Genomic DNA, 22,538 nt, shown 5'->3' on the forward strand with positions numbered 1-22,538 from the left:
CTGCTTACTGATACTCTCCATCTGGCAGGCCTTTAGGTACCTCGAAGTGAACATATTCTAAACTGATTTTCCTTAAACCTGTTAATCCTCATGTATTTCCCCCTTTGGAGACTACCACCAACCACCCGAATCAGAAACCGGAAATTTATGCCCAACAAGTACCTCGCCCTCATCACCCAACATCCAAAACCGTAACAATTTTACCTCATCAGTATTTTTCATAACTGTCTCTCCTCTCCATTCCTCTTTCAGGTCTTCTTCAATTCTGAGTTATACAATCTCACAAGCCTCCTAATTAGTCTACCTGCCTCCCTAATGACCCCATCCACTCACTCCCAATTCATTATTCACATTGCTAAGAACAAGAAACTGCTAACAGCCATTTTGATAAAATGCAAATCTGATTATTACTCCCCTGTATAAAATTACTTTACTGCCTACAGGATGGATTCCAAATCTCTAAACACGGCACACAGGCCCTCCAGCTTTATCTCTTCCGGGCTCTTTACATGCTCCTGTACTCCAGCCCCCTCTAGCACCTGCTAAACCTTGCATGGGTTAGTTTCCCTTTCCTAGACTGCTCTCTAACCCCTACTTATCAACATCCCTGTTCCTCTCCCTCCTTACCCCCCTCCCTGCCACTTCACCGAATCCACGTGGCAAACTTTTACTGTTCCAACTTCAAGACTCAATTCAAGAAATTCTCCTCTGTAAAGCTATGCCTAACCATCCAAAACAGAGGCAATCACCTTCCTCTGTGCTACCATCACACCTAGAACATAACAATTTTAATGCATTTATAACACTACATTACAATTATTTTTACACGTCAGTTTTCCCTGCTAGACTATGCGCCTCCTAACAACAGTCTATGTTCACGCATATTTGTATCCCCAATTTTACATGAAATGATAACTAAAATCTCCACCTTACAAATTAGTTTCGTTACATTAAAGTGCAGTACCTCCCCCTCACCCCATATCCCCCAAGTGCCTGAGTTCCTTGTTTTATGGAAACAGAAAATGAGAAGTACTAAGAGCTTAGTACCTCGATGTTGCATCAGAGTATCGCAGATGGTAAGAAAGGTGCTCAACAATTCAATTTCAACAAACATACACGGGGCATTTATTATGGGTCAGATGCTAAAGCTATGCAAAACAATAAAATATGTTGCCAATCTTCAAAATTTATTCAAAAAATTCAGTAGAATAAATATTTAAGCATATAATCTGCAATTAAACTAGGAAATGCCATTATAAAGAAGAAAACAAAGTGCTAAGAGAATACCATAGAGCAATTAATATACCTAAGAAGTTGAGATGGCACTGAAAAAAAAAAACGGCAAAGGAACCTGCCAAGTTTATTTTTGGTCGTAATGCCTGCCAGTCATTTGAAAAGAACTTGTTCCATCTGTATGCCCCTCCTGTCTCCAGTGGATGAAGGGTGGGGACCTGACCTAGAAGCAATTAATTCATAAATTTGCCTTGTGAACTCAACTAGAATTAAGCTAAGCAAATCAGATTTACAGTGTCGGAAACGCAAACTAAGAAGTTCCAGATACTGTTGGAGGATGAGCTGAAGGGTTATAAGGTAGAGCTAGAGTTTGATGACCATGTTAACATAATCAGAGTTAAGAGTGAGCAGGAATTCTGAGTAGCAAGTTAGAATCAGAACAGATAAAAGCACTTCAAGAGCAGCTAAGTTATACTTAATTTAAGATCGAGCACCAGAGTGAAATTCTACCAAAGCCTATTCATTTCTCTAAGTGTTGCCTTGAATCTAAAAGCACCTTCAAACTCCAGACTTCACAAAATCCAGTCATATTAAAGCTCATTCTTGGATTTTTTGACACTCCACACATAAATAAATGAACTCTTCCTTGAGCCAACTTCAGAAGGTCTCTTTGAAACCTGAATAGCATGACAAAATAGAATTCTTTGAAGATTCCCACCCCCACCCCTGGAGTGAGCTTTATTCTTCTTACGTAAGATATAATTTGATATTACCAAGTATAATAAAATTTGAATATAAATTCAGACTTCCAGCTGTTCTGGATAAGATTCTACCTAAACTCTAACAAACATTTTTCAAGAACAAGCAACATTGACCAAGTAAATACTGTCCATTCATCCATAAAAATATTATTTAATTTCCTAGAATGTTACTGATATTTCCCCAGTAAATATAAGTCAAATCAAGTACATATAGCACTAATGAGACAGTATACCTACAATTAAGACAGGAAGGGATCCAAGCACAGTACCAATTCACAGGGCAGCCTTCTCTACACATACACAGTAAATACATTTGTGTACAGAAGGAAATAAAATGCACATATGACAAAATATGTTCTCAACATGGTCAGTGCCTAGTTGCAGAATCCAAAATTCAAAGAAGAAATTGCCTTGGAAAGACTTTAAGAGATGACACAGATGATTAAAGAGCTAGAACACAAAGCCCATAATAAAGAATTTAAATAGTCTGAAGTTTTTCCTAGTGACTCAAATTTGGCCTAGAAGTATTTAACTATACGTATACTGTTAAGTCTTTTTCACCTCCTTTGAAAAAAACCCAATATTACAAGGTTAAATATAGGTTACACAAAAGACATATCAACAAGGGTTAAGTAAGAGATGTTACAATATATTTCACAGAAAGTCTTTATTGTTGTAAATGTTCCATGTGCACTTAAAATGTATGTATCCTGCAGTTTTGTGTGTAGTATTGGGTGTAGTGCTCTATGCCTGTATCACTAGGTCAACTTGGTTAATCATGTGTTCAAATCCTCTATATTCTTACTGATATTTTTCTATCTACTTTCTCTAACAATTACTGAAAGAAATGTGCTTTAAATCTTTAATTATGATTGTGGCTTTGTCTTTTTTTGGTTCTATCAATTTTAGATTTATAATGTTTTGAAGCTGTTGCTAGAGATATAAAATATAGAATTTCTGTGCTTGTGTTGAATTGAATTTCCAAATTAACTGGCTGGGCTTCCACTCTTTATAAATAATGCTGATGTATTTGTAATATACGAACACTCCTGTTGTTAAAAGCAATGTTATTAATAAAAGCAAAGCAGAAGAAGAATATCTTGTACAACATATATTCTGAGAGATAAATATTTGTACAAAATGTTATCACGGGGGCTTCCCTGGTGGCACAGTGGTTAAGAATCCGCCTGCCAGTACAGGGGACGAGGGTTCGAGCCCCGGTCCGGGAAGATCCCACATGTCGTGGAAAGACTAAGCCCATTTGCCACAACTACTAAGCCTGTGCTCTAGAGCCCGCGAGCCACAACTACTGAAGCCCGCGCACCTAGAGCCCGTGCTCCGCAACGAGAAGCCACTGCAACGAGAGGCCTGCACACCACAACAAAGAGTAGCTCCCGCTCACTGCAACTAGAGAAAGCCTGCACTCAGCAACAAAGACCCAATGCAGCCAAAAATAAATAAAAATTAAAAAATTCATTTTTAGAAAAAGTTATCACGGGACAAAACGATAAACTAGCATAGGCTGCTGGTTCCTTCCCTAGAACTCAAATCTGGAGACAGAATACCAATGGAGGTTGATGAATCTGAATAACTAATATACAGACTGTGAAAACCCACTTAGAGCAATAGCAGATTGACAGTGGTAGGGTAGAGGTGGAGTCTGGAAGAGGGCCAGTGCCAGGGAGCTAGGGCAGACTAGAGCAGGGTTCAGCTGGACTCTTTTAGTGTCTTGAAAGTATCATTATCCATGAAGTAGTGTAGAGGTGGTCTACTGCTAATAGCATAGCTTCTAGATTCAGACTGCCTATGTTAGACTATTGGGCAAGCTTATTAAACTTCCCCACACCTCAGCTTTCTCATCTATAAAACTTCACAGGGTTGTTGTGAACATTAAATGAGTTAAAGTGTTGACAGTTCCTGGCACCCAAAAGAGCTCGATAAGTATTCATTAGTAATGTTACTACTATTGCCCACTGTACTGCCACTGTAAGGCAAAGAATAAGTTAAAAAAATAAAATAGCAACAACACCGCAATTGGATATCCAAGTATATCATGGCAGCTGATGCCCAGAATAGGAAACAGATAACAGACAGAGGCATGTCCTTTCACATCTTAATTAGATGGTCATAATCCAGGGAGTTGAGGAAATTTTATGAAATTCAACCATATAAATAGACTAAAGTAAAAAAACAACCCCAAAAAACCCCACTCGTGAATATTTTAATAGATGCACAAAAGCATTTCAGAGTCCAAAACCAATTTAAGATTTTTAAAACAACTTAAAATTAGGAATAAAGGGATAGTCCTTATCTTGAAAACAGACATTTATCAAAACCTCTACAGCAAGCATCATATTTGAAAATGAGTATGAAGTCCAAGATTGGAATCAAAAAACACATCACTGCTATTCGTTTGCATTCATATATTTTGGAAAATACCTTTTAAAACACTGAATTGATAACTGTGTGGCTATTGATGCTGTATGCTAATAATTTTTTTCAATTACTGTACCCTTTTGGAATTAAAGTAATATACATTCTGAAAATATTGTGAATCTGGATCAGATAACACCTCCCAGTTTAAAAAAAAAAAAGCAATCTATTACAGATTTTAGAAAAACTGAGCTTTGGTCAGGACTTTGTGTTAAATTACCACTGTAACTTTTGACAAGTCATTTCATTTTTCCGGGCCTCAGTTTTCTCCTTTATAAAATGTGAAGGGGTAGTAACTAGATAATCTGTAGGGTCCCTTTCAGTATCAACATTAGTTGTCCAACACTAGAACTGTAAAATCCAAATCCAGAGTACAATAGCAAACTGACCTTTATATTGCCACTAGATGGTGTCCTGCTCCAGAGTACTACGCATGTCATAAATTGTGGTCCACAAAGCCAAAGGTATATTTCTAGAATTTGACAGGTACCTCAGTACTTCAGCAGCTAAGGGATTATGGGACTCTCCAACTAGATCACTAACTCTTTCAAAACTAGTAACAGTTTGGCACCTGCATCAAAGTTAATGATTGGGTAAAAAGATGAAGGAAGCTAGAATGTATGGAAATTTTTATAGAAATGGTCTTTTAAGAGGTATGCTCAACATGGAGGGGGAAAGTAGAGAATATTAAAAAAAAAAAACCTGGCCTAAAAGAAAAATTTTATGGGTAGAAAGTCATTGGAAGAGGATAGATTAAAGTTAATGATAACATCTAATTTAATAATTAATATTAAATGACTTTTAGGGTCATCTCAGCAACATTTAAGTCACTAAATTAACTACCTCTCATATCCCCTTTTATATAGAAAGCTAAACCTTAGAAATCAGGCATGTTGCTACAAGTTATGTGTGCTTTAAAATGTTCTGTTTTCTATTTTTTTCATGTTTGAAAGTTAAATAGTATAACATTTAAATAAAAATACAAGCCAGACAAAATATATGTAACCACTGTTAATTCTGACTAACATTTTCTACTAAAATATGAGTTGAGTATATATATCTCTCTAATAAGGGAGATGCTATGAAACTTTCAAATAATAGTGAAGAAGATAACAATTACCAAAAAAAGAATCTTGATATTAAAAACCAAATAAATAGCAAACAACATTGTCTAGTAGCTTAGAGAGACTAATGAACACACCTGAAAACTACCATGAAAAGTGTGTAATGAGGTGATTTGCTGGATTTTACTGAGAGTCATTTCAATAAGGTTAACCTAGACTTTTAGCACCACCAAAAACAGCTAAAAATACTAAAGAGGGTTAGGGTGACTGAGGTACTTAAGACCAGTAAAGATTGTTGGTTAAAGACCAGTAGCTATGATGACTTTTATTCCTTGGGAGAGGCTGACATTTCAGCTGTCATCACCCAAGTGATGTCTGTCACCCAAGCAAAGCACTATTATTTAAATGGACACAGTCCAGCCCTTTATATATGTATAATATAAAAATGGTACCAAAAAAATTCTCCCAAAAGGTTTTCAGGCCTGTGGATTATACCCTTGTTTATGAAAACACTTTAAAAATCAAGTTCTGTTTTGAGATCCTGAATTTAAATTCCGTTAGATCCAAGGTTTTGCCAATTTATTCTAAAAGGAGTCTCACATGTATTGTATATCTGGGAAAATGCATTCCTGTAAGTCTATTATTCTTCTTTACATTCTACCAATTCTACTGGGTTATCACGACAGTTCTATTACCTGGTCATACTCCAAGGCTCCTGGGTAGAGAGGCCATCCAAGGAATAATTCTGCAATCACGCATCCCAGTGACCACATGTCTATGGCTTCACAAAATGGCAACCCCAATATAATCTCTGGAGCTCTGAAATTAAAAAATAATAATAATAATAATCAATCAATCAATCAGCGGTTTTCTTTTAAAATTATCCGATTCATCTGACATTCTAAGAGAAGTTTGTAAAATGAGAGCGAGATCATCTACTATTTATAGTAATTCTTCATTTTTCAGAACTTGTTGAAACCTAGCCATAATCCTGAATTAAACTTCAAGGGGTGCTATGAGTACAACATTGCTATGATAAAATATCTATACTTAATCTGAGTTTTACTAACATGACAGTAAAAAAAGGAAAAGCATAGACCTTGTTCTTGAGACTACAGGAGATTAGAAATAACACACTAGAAAGAGAACTGACAAATTAAAAATACATGCACCATGACACCAACAGAACTTAAAGCCAGACACTGGAAGATAAGACCCAAACCAAACAAAACAAAACCCCAAAGGCTAACCATGGATCTAGACGTGGGTATTACTTGAGAAGATAATAATAAAAACTGGGCTATTTGTTATCCAAAACAGATAAGACCAAGTTCAATATATTCAGCCTTAAAAGGCAGAAAAGTACAGGATACATCAAAACAGTTAAAAAAGCATTTTAGCACTTGAAGAGCTTTGATTATTTGGAAAATTATTTCATGAAAGATACAATTCCCTGATAAATTATGTTGCTACTTCACATGACTTTTCCACAAGAAAATTAACATTCTAAGAGTTCTCTAAATACAAAGTCATACAGTCATAGTTATCCTGCACAGTCTCAAACTTACAGAGAAGTTATAAGAACAGTACAATAAATACTTTTTCCTAACCCACTTGAGAGTAATTTGCCAAATAATGGCATGCTTCGTATTTCCTACAAACAAGAATATTCTCCTACAATATCACAATACAATCATCAAAATCAGGAAACAAATACTGATACATCTCCACCATCTAAGCCTCAGACTGTGAGTTTGGCCAATGACACTGATAACGTCCTTTATGAAAAAGAATCCAATTCCGAATCATGCACTGCATTTAGCTGTCATATCTCTTTCAGTCTTTTCCAATATGGCATAGCCTCTCAAGTCTTTCCTTGATTGCTATGACCCTAGCATAAGATATTACAGGCCAGTTATTTGTTGAATGTCCCTCAGTATGGGTCTGTCTGATGTCTTCTTGTAATTAGATGAGGGTTATAGATCTTTGGGAGAAATGTTTAAAAAGTGATGGGGGTTTTTTCTCATTACATGTTATCAGGTGGTACAAAATTTTGATTTGCTCCACTACTGATAATATTCACTCTGACTACTTAACATGATATCTGCTAGATTTCTCCACTATCAAGTTTCTCCTTTCCCCTCTGTAATGAAGTATTTTGTAGAGTTTCAATTTGAGACTGTACAAATAATCAATTTCAATTTATTCATGTATTTACCTATGTAAGTATAATGGATTCCTATTTTATTCAATGGGTTATAATCTATTACTATAATTACTTATTTTGATGCTCTAATTTTCCCAGACTTGACCAGTTGGAACTCCCTCAGTGAGATATGGGTCCTCATTACTATTGGGATGGCACTGTTCCCAGGATTCCTCAGTGTATATTTTATACTGTTAAAAAAATAACCCTTCTCCTAATTTTTTTTAACTGAGAGTGCTGACTGTCACTACCTCCTAATGCGGTGGTTCTAAATCTTGGCTGCACATTACAATCCCTTTGTCCTGGCCACACCCCATACCAATTAAATCAGAAACTCTGGGGATGGGAGGTAGGCATCAGTAGTTTTTAAAGCTCCCCAGGTGATTCCAATACATGGCCAAAGTGGAGAACCAAAGCACTAGACTCAAGTAGTTAAACCCAATGGGAAAACTATTCCGTCTCCTCCCTACAGCTCTTCTGATCAGAATAAGTTCAAAGGATAATAAACAAATTGTTTTCTACCATAGATTTGGGATCTGTCCAGTGACTCTATACTCCTAAACACCTCTGCTATAATTAATACTTAAGATTCAGTAGACTCTTAATGCAGAAGTACTTGTGAAAAACAAGTAAGTGTCATGGGGAGATGTTATGAGGCATAAAAGAACCTTAAAACATAGTTATAAAAGGTCTTCATTCTTTTGACAAAATACTCAGCAAGTGTACAGATGTACACACATGAGTTATATTCAGCTAAAATCAAATGCTAAACTGTATTGTAAAAAGAGAAAAAAATAGGTTACACTAAATTATCAATCTTATATATTCACAATATAGAGATATTATCCTTTTTTGTTCACTGTTTTATACACAGAACGTAGCAGAGAATATGCACTCAGTAAACATTTCTCGGATAAGTCATGCCAACACAGGTTGATTCACACAAAGGAAAGAAAGCATCAGTGTGAAATGTGGGTTTGAACTAGGCCTCAAAGAACAGAAGTCTAGGCAGAAAGAAAGAGAAATGGACACAAGAGTTTATAAAGGGTATATACTAATCTGTACTTTAAAAGGTTCAAAGCAAAAGGCAGCCTGTTTCAAAAGTATGGAGTAAATAAGATTCACTAGTGATACTTAATCATGTACTAATTTGAATCCTGAAGACTTATTAATAAGACTGAGCTATAGCTGTGTATAAGAGCTTTATGATTATTTTGAAAGAATTAATATAAAAAATTCATGGGACTTGAAATTGGCTACTGTAGAAAACTTCAACATTGCATTTGGTAATGAAGGAAAATTAACAAAATGATAGTATCTAGGATATTCAACTTAAAGAGACCAAAATTATTTGAAATCTGGTTAACAATTAAGAAGAGTTTCTGCCAAGTAGACAAAGAGTGATGAATTCCTTCTGCCATTTGTTACCATTTAATGAATGAGCCAAGTTTCAAGCCAAGACAGTGACAAGAATATAGAGTTATTTTTTCAAACTCTTGACTAGGAATTGTATAAAACCACTTCAAATACAAATCTAAGATTCAAAAGTTGTATTTATGGAAGCAAACTCAACTTTCTCATTTTAAAAAATGAAAGAACTTTAACTGCAAGTTTTATACAAATTCATTATGTATTATTGCATCAGTTTAAATCCTCTGAGAAGCAGATAAGATGTGCAAGAAATTTCTTGGGAAAAATGTCTCTGAAGGATACACAGGGACAGGAAGAAGGAATAGGTGAAGAGAGCTTCAGACCTTGAGCAGTTCTGACACCTGTGAAAGAGGTGCAAAGGAAGAATTGGGTGCAAAGAACCTCCAACAGCAGTGCTGTTAAGAGAAAATCTTGGCAGGGTCAATGGGGAGTCCCCAGGCAAAAATTATCTGCTAGGCTAGTTCCCCATCCAACTAGAACAGCTCTAGGACCCCCACTGTGTTTGATCACTGGCTGAGAGCAGCCCAGCAGCAAAGGGGCCTCTGCTGAGCACTGAGGCATAACCAAAAGGCACAACAGCTGGAGGCTGTCAGTTAACTGCTCTTCGCAGGAGGTTCTCTTGAGGTGGATCAGAAGGGCACAATTCCAAGGCTGCCACAACTCTCTTCCCCAAAGCTTTGGCATTGTATTTTATAATACTACATATCATAAAGAAAATGTAATAAATTTCTTCACCAAGTCTGAGTCAAATGTGCCTAAATTCTCTCCAGGTTACCGTGGCACGCCATAAAACATTCTATTTTCTATACGTATCAGCACATGTAAAAAGGTGGGAAAGCAATACCGTTAAGCATTTACAATCTAGATGAAACCGCCAGAGCTGTCAGAGCTCTGCTGGCCAGTCTTACAATAAAATAAACTTTTAAAATCAAATGATGCACTAAAGAATAATATATCCATCTGTCAGTAATGAATAAAGCTTGGTTTTCTGGTTGTATCTTAACTGGCTCTCAAATTATTCCTCTGGGCTAAATATACTTTTGTATATAAATGACCACAGCAGAGATTCTGATTGATGGACCACTCTTAAAATAGATCCTTTGTTCTACACCTAAAGGAAATTCTTCTACTTCTTTTCTCATCTAACTTAACTCCCCTCTGAGCAGCTATAATGTGGTGGTGCTAAGGATATAGCAGGGAACAGATATCATTTGTACTTTTGTAGACAGGCAAGGCACACATTAAACATGTCCATTGGATGGAGAGTATAACTAAACCTGTTGTTCACCACTCTATAAATAATAACTCACAATTAGAAGACAAGTGTCAAATCCACAAGCCAATTCAAAACCTTAGGTTATATGGTAACAAAGGCAATCTATATATAAAATGCCATGTTTCCTTTTTTGCCATATGCCTTTAATAAAATTTATCAATATTCATTAAGACCAAATCCTTTTTTACTTTTCTAAAACCTTGAAACACTGGTATAACATACAGGTAAAGTGGGGAAGCTAAAAAAAATTTTTTTTAAGTGGGTAAACTAACTCTGAATGGTTTGTGGGTCTTTTGCTAGAGAACTCAAAAAGAATGTTAGAAGTAGATGGCTCAATTAAGAACATAGTGAAATACCATCACTCAGAAAAGAAGATAACTATTAGTGGAATTATTTTATTTCATTTTTATTTACTTTTTTAAGCTGAAAATTCAATTACTGGCAGAGAAACCTAGCCGTGTTAGGAAAAGGGATGTCTCAGTTCAGGAACTCAATATGTCAAGTTCTAGGAACAAATATATTCTTATAAGAGAAAGATGCCCTGGGTTATCCCTGCAAATGCCATTAAACTATTAACTCATGCGATGATTTCATGGCCATCAAGAAAACAGGGATCATAATATGACTCCTAACTTATTTTTTCAAATACAGAGAATATAATGCTTAGGCCAACTTGATTATTTAGTCTGCCTAACGTTTCTCATTAAAGTTAATAAACTAGCATAATGCTGATATATTTCAGTTTCTTGAGAATCTAGTGACAGAACCCAGGTCTGGTCAAGTCTAGGACACTGATCAAATAATTTCTGAAATGACAAAACTAAGGGCCAGATTCTGATGATTCTGTCAGAAATGTCACTCAGTAAAAATGAAAGGTACAGCTATCCAGGCTTCTCTTGATGATACTCCTCTACATACAAGTGTACAGTTACATGCTTCTCTCTACTTTTGACAATAAGAAGATACCAGACAGAATGTGTGAGCCCCATGATTGAGACAAGGTTCAGACGTTTGGAAATTGTCTATTATTACAAATCTACAGCATAAATAGGTAGATGGCGAAGTATTTTAAGAATGCAAAGTTTGGTACCAAGAAAGAAAGCAACCCCACTTCAGTGGATCAGTACTTGGACATATGTAAGCACTACCAAGCAGGTGTGTGTCTTTCAAAACCAGGAAATGTTGCCCTGAGTCAGAATGGGTCAATTTTCCTTTCATACACTCCCTGTTGATCAGTGAGGGACTTTCTATTTTTATGAAGTTGTAAACAAAATTACAAACCCTAGGGTCAATCAGGAACTAAGTCTGAATGGTAAGTAAAAAAGTAGAACACAAGTGACGGGAGTTACCTGTTACATTACTGTTCAAATAGGTATGTATGCACATGTCAAGGATGAGTGGCCACGAGAATAAACACAACAAAGTTGAAACCTGTGCGTGTGCGTGCATGTGTGTGTGTGTTACTCATAGGTGGATGTTTTCCATAGATGTGCACTATGGCACTGCAGGATCTGTGGTTGCTGAGTCCCCGGAGGTGGAAGCGCAGATACAGGGCCCTGACTGTGAAGTTATCCATGGATTTTCACAGTGCATGGGGTCACTGTCTGCAGATGACATGATACTATACATACAGAATCCCAAAGATGCTACCAGAAAACTACTAGAGCTAATCAATCATCTTGGTAAAGTAGCAGGATACAAAATTAAAGCACAGAAATCTCTGGCATTCCTATACACTAATGATGAAAAATCTAAAAGTGAAATTAAGAAAACACTCCCATTTACCATTGCAACAAAAAGAATAAAATATCTAGGAATAAACCTACCTAAGGAGACAAAAGACCTGTATGCAGAAAATTATAAGACACTGATGAAAGAAATTAAAGATGATACAAATAGATGGAGAGATATACCATGTTCTCGGATTGGAAGAATCAACATTGTGAAAATGACTCTACTACCCAAAGCAATCTACAGATTCAATGCAGTCCCTATCAAACTACCACTGGCATTTTTCACAGAACTAGAACAAAAAAATTCACAATTTGTATGGAAACACAAAAGACCCCGAATAGCCAAAGCAATCTTGAGAACAAAAAATGGAGCTGGAGGAATCAGGCTCCCTGACGTCAGACTATACTACAAAGCTACAGTACTCAAGACAGTATGGTACTGGCACAAAAACAGAGATATAGATCAACGGAACAGGATAGAAAGCCCAGAGGTAAACCCACGCACATATGGTCACCTTATCTTTGATAAAGGAGGCAAGAATATACAGTGGAGAAAAGACAGCCTCTTCAATAAGTGGTGCTGGGAAAACTGGACAGGGACATGTAAAAGTATGAGGTTACAACACTCCCTAACACCATACACAAAAATAAGCTCAAAATGGATTAAAGACCTAAATGTAAGGCCAGAAACTATCAAACTCTTAGAGGAAAACATAGGCAGAACACTCTATGACATAAATCACAGCAAGATTCTTTTTGATCCACCTCCTAGAGAAATGGAAATAAAAACAAAAATAAACAAATGGTACCTAATGAAACTTAAAAGCTTTTGCACAGCAAAGAAAACCATAAACAAGACCAAAAGACAACCCTCAGAATGGGAGAAAATATTTGCAAATGAAGCAACTGACAAAGGATTAATCTCCAAAATTTACAAGCAGCTCATGCAGCTCAATAACAAAAAAACAAACAACCCAATCCAAAAATGGGAAGACCTAAATAGACATTTCTCCAAAGAAGATATACAGATTGCCAACAAACACATGAAAGAATGCTCAACATCATTAATCATTAGAGAAATGCAAATCAAAACTACAATGAGGTATCATCTCACACCGGTCAGAATGGCCATCATCAAAAAATCTAGAAACAATATATGCTGGAGAGGGTGTGGAGAAAAGGGAACCCTCTTGCACTGCTGGTGGGAATGTAAATTGATACAGTCACTATGGAGAACAGTATGGAAGTTCCCTAAAAAACTAAAAAGAGAATTACCATATGATCCAGCAATGCCACTACTGGGCATATACCCTGAGAAAACCATAATTCAAAAAGAGTCATGTACCAAAATGTTCATTGCAGCTCTATTTACAATAGCCAGGAGATGGAAGCAACCTAAGTGTCCATCATCGGATGAATGGATAAAGAAGATGTGGCACATATATACAATGGAATATTACTCAGCCATAAAAAGAAACGAAATTGAGTTATTTGTAGTGAGGTGGATGGACCTAGAGTCTGTCATACAGAGTGAAGTAAGTCAGAAAGAGAAAAACAAATACCGTATGCTAACACATATGTATGGAATCTAAGGGGAAAAAAAAAGGTCATGAAGTACCTAGGGGTAAGACGGGAATAAAGACACAGACCTACTAGAGAATGGACTTGAGGATATGGAGAGGGGGAAGGGTAAGCTGTGACAAAGTGAGAGAGTGGCATGGACATATATACACTACCAAACGTAAAATAGATAGCTAGTGGGAAGCAGCCGCATAGCACAGGGAGATCAGCTCGGTGCTTTGTGACCACCTAGAGGGGTGGGATAGGGAGGGTGGGAGGGAGGGAGATGCAAGAGGGAAGAGATATGGGAATGTATGTATATGTATAACTGATTCAGTTTGTTATAAAGCAGAAACTAACACACCATTGTAAAGCAATTATACTCCAATAAAGATGTTAAAAAACAACAAAAAAAGAAGATACCAGAGAAATGCAGCACAAACTTGGAAAAGGTAAATAAATGGTAAACTCAATAAAGATAAAATTAATAAAATCAGTACACTCTTCTCTTGAGGCAGGTGATGCAGAAGGCATTTCTTATAATAACAGTTTTATTAAGACATAATTCACATACCATATACAATTCACCCATTCAAATGGTACAATCAATGGTTTTTAGTATATTCACAGAATTATGCAACCATTACCACAATCAATTTTAGAAAATTTTCATCACCATCAAAAGAAACCCTATATCCATTACCAGTCACTCCCCATTCCTCCCAAACTCCTCCATCCCTAGGCCACCACAAATCTACTTTGTCACTTTAGATCTGTCTCTTTTTTTTGTCTCTTTTTTGTCTTTTTTTTTTTTTTTTTTGTCTCTTTAGATCTGCCTGTTCTGGACATGTCATACAAATGGAATGGCACAACATGTGATCTCTCATTTGGGGGTCAACCACAGGTCATGGGTAAATTCTGGGGTAAAAACATTCATAAGAATGTTTTGCTACAGTGGTACTTAAAAATCTCTGCAGAATGTTCTGGGAAGACAAATCTTGGGAGTCTGGTAAGGAAGCACTGACTTCAAATAATGCAAATCATCTAAATAGAGCTAGATTTTAAACACTCAACAGACACCTAGCAATCCCTCTAACAGCAAGGAATTTACCTGAGCCTTAGTATTTTCATTTTTAAAATGGGGTTTTACTGATGTAGCATGCTCTGAAAATTATCCAAAGGACTAAGTAAAAGAATCTATGTAAAATGTAAAACAGTATATACATTCTCTTAATTTATTCATACTCCCACTGTCCTAATTCACACCTCCTCTCTTCTCAAACCATCACCTCCTCCCTCATCCTCACTCCTGACTCTTGTCCTCGCATCCAACTTTACTGGGGGGCAGGGGGGGATTTGAAAGAAACTTCCACATTCTCGCCACCACATCTACTAGCCCACTTGCATCTGTCAGTGCTTCTATCTAAGGCACCCATGCTCACTTACTGAGGTACATCACTCCACCAATTTCCCACTCTTTCTCATCACCAACCTCTCTCTCCCTCTCCCTCCTTCTCTCTACATATATATATAACTATCCCATATCTCCCATTTTGAAAAAAAAAAGAAAAAAAAAACTTTCTTGTTTATATACTCTCCTTCAGCCATCACCCATTTCTCTATTCCCCCTTACACCAGTCCTTCTTGAAAGCACTGTTAAGAAAAGCTGCCTCCAATTCTGCCCCTTTCTTGAACTCACTCTAATCAGGCTTTCATTACCCCATCATTCCACCAAAATAGCTCCTGTCAAAGTCACCATCAGCCACTGCATTGCCACATCCTTGATTTATTTGACTTGCAGTATTTGACACAGTTGATTGTGTTCTCCTGCTTTAAACAGTATGCAACTGACTGCCAGGACACCACTCTGCTCTCCTCTTTACCTCACCTGCGGTCCCTTCTCAGATTCCTTTCCAGTTCCATTGCATTTCCACAACCTTTAAATTCTGGGGTGCCCCAAGGCTCAGTCTTTGGATGCCTATCTTCTCTAACTACATTCACTTCCCTTAGGTGATCTCATCCAATCACACAGTTTTAAATACCACCTCTATTCTTAAAACCCAAATGTGTATCTCCAACCCAGACCTCTCTCCCCAACTCCAGACTTACATATCCAACTGTCTACTCAACATCTCTTACTGAGTGTCTACTAGATATCTCAAACGGAACATGTTCAAAACATGTTCATAATTCCCTCCAACCCACTCCTCCTCCAGCCTTCCCCATCTCAGGAATGACAACTCTATCCTCCTAGTTTCTCAGGCCCATAATTTGTGCGAGAATCAAATCTGACTCTCCTCTTTCTCTCACTTCCCACACTTATCGGCAAATCCCATTGACTTTATCTGCAAAATAGATCCAGAATTTGACCATTTTGCTTTACCTTTACTGCTACAACCCCAGTGCAAGCCCCCAGCATCTCTCGTTGCACGCTCCCCAACTGTTCTTGCTTCTGCCCCGTCCTCTACCATCTACGCTCAACTTAGCAGCCAGGGTGATCCATTTAGTACACAAGTCAGACCGCATCACTCTTCTCCTCAAAACCTCCCAAGAGCTTCTTCCCATCTCACAGTAAAGTCAAATTCCTCACAATGGCCTCCAAGGTCATATGTGATTCAGCCCAAAGCCGTATCTAGTATTTCCCACCATTATACCATTTGTTTGCTCTCATCCACCTACACTGGCCTCCTTACTGTCTCTAACCATAGTTGCTGCCTCAAAACCTTTACATTTATCTAGAAGAAGGTTCCAGGCAGAGGGAACAGCAGGACTTGATCCCCTCATTTTACTTTGAGTTTCTGCCTAAAGATCTTATTAGAAAGGCTTTCCCTGACCACCTTAAACAGAAGGGTAAGCCCCCACCAGCACACATACTTACCTCTCCTCCTTTATCCTGCTTTAGTGTTCTCTATAGCACTTGCCACCAACTGATATATATATATTTGCTTATTATCTGTTTTCCCCTCCCCCACTAAATATAAAACCCGTGAGGGAAAGAGCTTTAATTCTTTCAATGCTATATTCCCAGCACTGAGAACACTGTCTGGCATATAGTAGGCATTCACTCATTTATTTGTTCACTGAATTGATCAACCAGTGGAAGCTGTTAGCGTTCTGCTGTGAATAGCTTTGTTAACTCAAACACATGAGCCAAACAAGTATCAACCAAGAGACTTTTTTTACATGCTAGCCACTTTACATTTAGGACAGTTGAATTGTTTTGACTATTAAATAAAAATCAACACCATTTCCTGAGTTTTAACAATGGCCAGGCATCACAGAAATAACTTTTAACACATTAGCTCATTTAAATAAAATGTTCTAAAAACAGATTTCAGCACTGTTGTTCTGTTCCGAGATCAAAAATGCTGGTAAACAAAATGTTCCACGTAAAACAGAAGAACCCCTCAACTGAGTACAGTCAGTCCACAAAATCATGAGAAATAATAAATCGTTTTTGAAGCAACTAAGTTTTGGAGTTGTCACACAGCAACAGGTAACTGATACACTACCCAAAGTTACCCAGAAAGTGATGGAAATGAGATTTCAAATGCCTTATTCCAAAAGCCTTTCTCTATACCATACCATCTCAATTATAAAATCTTGTAACTGAAAGAAACACAGAAAGCCAAACTAACAGAAAACCTAGAAATTGACACCAAAGGTATTTTTTAACAATTCAATTAAAGTTATGTTCTAGTTTTATTTTCCACAGAATAAGAAAATACTAACTGACCTAATAGTTCTATGCCTTTTTTGAGGCTAACTGGTCTTTAGCTTTCTAGGACAAATGAAAAAAGTATTTCACTGTCATTTTTTAAACCTACTTTTCATTCTGTATAAATCCTTTAAAATAAATAACAGAAGTAACATCAAGCAGTTACCTAGCACTATGAACCAGGCAATGCTCTAAGCACTTTATAAATATTAACCCATTTGATATTCATACCAATCCTTTTAATAGATAAAGAAATAGACACAAGGATAAGCAACTTGCTTAAGGGTCATAGAGCTAGTGTGACGAGCAGCTGGGATTGAAAGCCAGGTGTTATGGCTTCAGGATCAATGCTTTAACTACTAAGTGTTAAAATAAATAATTCCTAGGATTACTAAAACTATCAGACTTTTATCTTACTAGAAGTCCTCCCACTGAGATGCTATACTTATCATTAATGTGTTCTTTTCTCTTTCAATATATCACCTTTGATTTTTAGACTAACCGGGAAATGTGAGATATACACTTATGTTAAAAGAACTATAGTTGACATATGTTAAAAGAACTATAGTTGACATTTTACTAAGTCCTTTTCCTGATCTTTAAGCATTTACTCATCTTAACCATAAATAATCTTCCATGTTAAATACACAGACATCTGCTGGATACTTCTCAGTTAAAATACGGCTCTTATTTTGGCAGATACTGTGTTCCAAAAGATGACTACAACAACCTTTTACAAAAGCAATAAGGAAATAAGTTCAATAGTAGATGCGACCATCCAGTAGGTGTGATTACTAATAAATATAACGTCAGGCACTCAATAAATTCTTACAAGGCAAAGCCCTTTACTTAGCAAAAGACAGCAAAGACCTAAAGTGGTTATAAAATGCAGACACTAATAAACATGTGTTTATACAAGCACAGCAAATCTAGCAAAGGATACACATCCAAGTTTTATCAGCAATTATCTCTGAGGAATCAACCTGGAAAGGACAGAGAAGTATACATTTCCATAATACTTGTTACTAAAACAAGCATCTCATACAATACAAGACTAATGTTTAAAATTGTTCAGTCACCTAAATTTTATAGGAATTTCGTGTTTTCTTCTAATACTATAACTATCAAACTACATAATCAGTGTTAACTCAATTTTTTTATTTCCTTTTATTACCAGGAACAATTGCCTACTGAGAATCTCTGACGCTGGGAGGGAAGGAATACTGGAAGTATCCCTGAGAGGCTCTACACTGTCTGCAGGGGCTATCACGAAGGAGACTCCTCGAAGTACAACAGGGGAACTGGAATACCTCCAAGAATCTTCCAAATCATAATGCAACTAAAATCTATGAAAATATGAAAGAACATTTGTACAACTGGAACTTTAAAGAAGGATGACTGTTAAAATATACTAGGGAGTTTACTTCCAGCTTAATCAGCACTTGTTTAAATATCCTGCAGAATGGTGCTTTTTTAAAGCAACCAACAAAACTTCAACGCTCTCAGAAAGGCGAATAAATTTCAAAAGAGCCAATCACTTCTAGAAATATTTTCTTTTTGAAGTCACGAGTGTTTACCATGATAAGAAACTTGTTGCTGTAGGCAATAACAACGCTACAGAATACTGGATTTTCACACAAATTGCTTTTATGACTGTAACCGCAACTATTCAATAATGTGTTCAAATGTAATCAAAGTACAGGCTCTTAGAATAGACACTCATTCAAATGTAGCTTGAGTCATAGGCTAAAAATACCACAATTAAAAATATCGTAATTGCAAGGCTACTTAATCTTTTAAGTATGCTGCACAATGATCCAGATCAAAGCGCCTCCAGATCAAAGCGCCAAGTACAAAGAACTGCAGTAATAATAAATACCTTCAAAATCTATTAAATGTAAACCTGAGAGGTAGAGGATAGGTGATAGCAAAGATTTAATGGTCATTACCAGTATTCTAAATGTATCACTTAGAGCCCAACGTCCGAAAAGATGTATACATCAATAATTTGCACATCTATGACTGATCAATAGCTAATATTTTGTAAAGGTAGGAGTCAGAAATTTATTTCACTTACAGACAGCCCTATTTATCTTATGTTTTATCTACCAAGAACAGTTGCAAGATCTCAAAATTCCATCTTACGGGAGAGAAAACTGAGGAAATTGTTATTAACATATCAAGAGAGAGAAGCTTGGTAGAGGAATATGAAAAGTATCTGTGGAAAATAAAGGAAAAACATGTCAGCAACTGAGGTTGAAAGTGTCTGTTTTTTATATATTGGTTTATATGCTACTGGATGTAGAAAAGTCAATGTATAATTATCACAGATCATATAAATGGACTATATTATTAATATTTTACATTGCATTTGTATTTTACAACCCTTTCAAATATTTTGTTCTGTGAGGTAATAAGATAAATGCTGTAATCTTTATTCTACAGGTGATTAGGAGGGAAGTACAAAACAATACAGGGGGCTTCCCTGGTGGCGCAGTGGTTGAGAGTCCACCTGCCGATGCAGGGGACACGGGTTCGTGCCCCGGTCCGGGAAGATCCCACATGCCGTGGAGCGGCTGGGCCCGTGAGCCATGGCCGCTGGGCCTGCGCGTCCGGAGCCTGTGCTCCGCAACGGGAGAGGCCACAACAGTGAGAGGCCCGCGTACCACAAAAAAAAACAAAAAAAAAAAACAGGATTTCTCAAATTTATTTGACTATGAGATATATTTAAAATCATAATGTATCATCAGTAGATGCCAAAAGAAGTTCATAATCTATACAGTGTGTTGAAACTAAATCAGACAACAAAAATTATTTAATTGCAATAAATGACTCAATTCTGCAAAATTACTGAAAATAACAAAAATGTTTATTGAGCTCTAATGAGGAATCAGATTCTGTGCTAAGAGTTTTATATTCATTATCTCATTAAATTCTAAGAGGTGGGTACTGTATTATCCCACTGTAGCCATGAGGAAACTAAAGCACAGAAGTAACTTTCCAAGTTCTCTCAGCAAGTGGGAGGGCTTATAAACAAACCTACACAGTCTCAGTGAAAATCCAAGCTCCTCAACACCATGTAGATAGATCATTTTATTTTATGAACTATTGCAAATGTGTTATTTAATCATAAGACCACATACCTATGCATTAACAAGCAGGTAGAAGATTAGATCACTCACCAAGTGAGTGATCTCTTACACAACCTGGTGGCACTCTAGAGCATGCCATTTCTTAAAGATGAAATTCTTAAATTTCACTTAACTCAGCAAATATATAACTATTTTTCTCATACTTTTTTCCTTATAACATTTTGTGTGTGTGTGTGTGGTACGCGGGCCTCTCACTGTTGTGGCCTCTCCCATTGCAGAGCACAGGCTCCGGACGCGCAGGCTCAGCGGCCATGGCTCACGGGCCCAGCCGCTCCGCGGCATGTGGGATCTTCCGGACCGGGGAACGAACCCGTGTCCCCTGCATCGGCAGGTGGACTCTCAACCACTGAGCCACCAGGGAAGCCCCTCCTTATAACATTTTATGTTGACATACTTTTAGATTTATAGAAAAGTTACAAAACTAATACAAAGAATTCTTATACACCCTTAACCAGATTTCCCAAATGTTAACAGTTTACCACATTTGTATTATCCTTTTATATACACACACAAATATGATTTTTATGAATCATTTGAGTTAAGATGCAGACGCTGTATCCCTTTACCCTTAAATACTTCATTCAGTGTTTACTTCCTAAAAACAAGGGGAGCCTCTTACATAGCTACAGCGTATTTGTCAAAACCAGGAAATCAATATTAATGTGATGCTACTATTCAGATTTTGTCAACTGTCTCAATAATGTCTTCTTTTACAATAAACAATTCTTAAAAATAAATAACTCCCAGACCCATGTCTCTTTAGTTCCCCTTATCTGGAAGAGCTCCACAACATTTTTTTCCCCAGAAATAAAATTTATTCTTCACATGGTTGCATACTCAATTACATTTTATTCTCAAGTCAGCCAAATTTTCCATTTTAGACAAGAATGCAATGCCTTAAAGGCAGAAAGATACTCTCGGATATGATACCTATCCTCTCCTTTTATATCAATTCAGCATCCATAGAATCCTAACTTAATCATCAAAATAAATGCCAAAAGCAAATTTTACTCAATTACAGTGAAACTTCCTCATACTTATTTCTTTTTTTTTTTTTTTTTCCTTTTTGCGGTATGTGGGCCTCTCACTGTTGTGGCCTCTCCCGTTGCGGAGCACAGGCTCCGGACGCGCAGGCCCAGCGGCCATGGCTCACGGGCCCAGCCACTCCGCGGCATATGGGATCCTCCCAGACCGGGGCACGAACCCGTATCCCCTGCATCGGCAGGCGGACTCTCAACCACTGCGCCACCAGGGAGGCCCCTCATACTTATTTCTGAGTAGACAACAATATAAGGAGAAAATACTGAACGCGCTTCTCAGCATTTTGATGGTTCTCATGATACTGTCATTTTTGAAGAATACAAACCAGTTATTTTGTAGAATTTCCCTCAATTTGTGTTTAGTTAATGTTTCCTCATGAGAAGGTTCAGGTTATCTATTCAGCAGGAATACCACAGGAGTGACGCTATCTAACACTTAATACCCAAGGTCCAGTGCTAAAGAAACAAACAAGCAAACAAACAAAAAGATACCAGCCTAACAGGAACTATAATCAAATGCAAAGAAACAAAAGGAGGAAAAATCAATATAGGCAGCCTCACAGTTACCTAGTTATTGAAATAATAACAGGGACTTTAAAATAATGATTAAAAAAAGTTCAAGAGAATGAATGAAATGATAGAAAGTTTTGGCAAAAAAACCTGGAATCTACTTGTTAAAAAAACAAATTCTTGATTTCTAAATACCATTCCCATAGTAAAAGGAACTAAGGCCCCTTGGAAAAATGGCTGATTCCAGAACTGAGTGGGGAAAAGTATAAGGTAGGCCTGGAAATCTTGTGACAGAAAAATTACTCATCAATAAGAAGAAATGATCTACTGATACAAGCAAAAATACCAATAAATCACAAAATGCTCATGTTGAGAGACATAAACCTTAGAAAAAAGGTATGTTCCACTGACATGAAGTTCT

General features: G+C 37.0%; 1 protein-coding gene across 3 annotated transcripts in view; it reads right to left on the minus strand.

The window, feature by feature from the left end:
• The window catches only part of HIPK3 (homeodomain interacting protein kinase 3), a 93,907-nt gene that overhangs the window by 19,087 nt on the left and 52,282 nt on the right, over positions 1-22,538 (minus strand). For all 3 annotated transcript variants that reach the window (XM_060103095.1, XM_060103093.1, XM_060103094.1), the window contains one exon: positions 6,187-6,310. In XM_060103095.1, coding sequence (XP_059959078.1) covers positions 6,187-6,310 — 124 coding nt within the window. The remainder of the gene's footprint in view (positions 1-6,186; positions 6,311-22,538) is intronic.

This window comes from Mesoplodon densirostris, chromosome 7 (genome assembly GCF_025265405.1).
Source record: "Mesoplodon densirostris isolate mMesDen1 chromosome 7, mMesDen1 primary haplotype, whole genome shotgun sequence".
Classification (NCBI taxonomy): domain Eukaryota; kingdom Metazoa; phylum Chordata; class Mammalia; order Artiodactyla; family Ziphiidae; genus Mesoplodon; species Mesoplodon densirostris.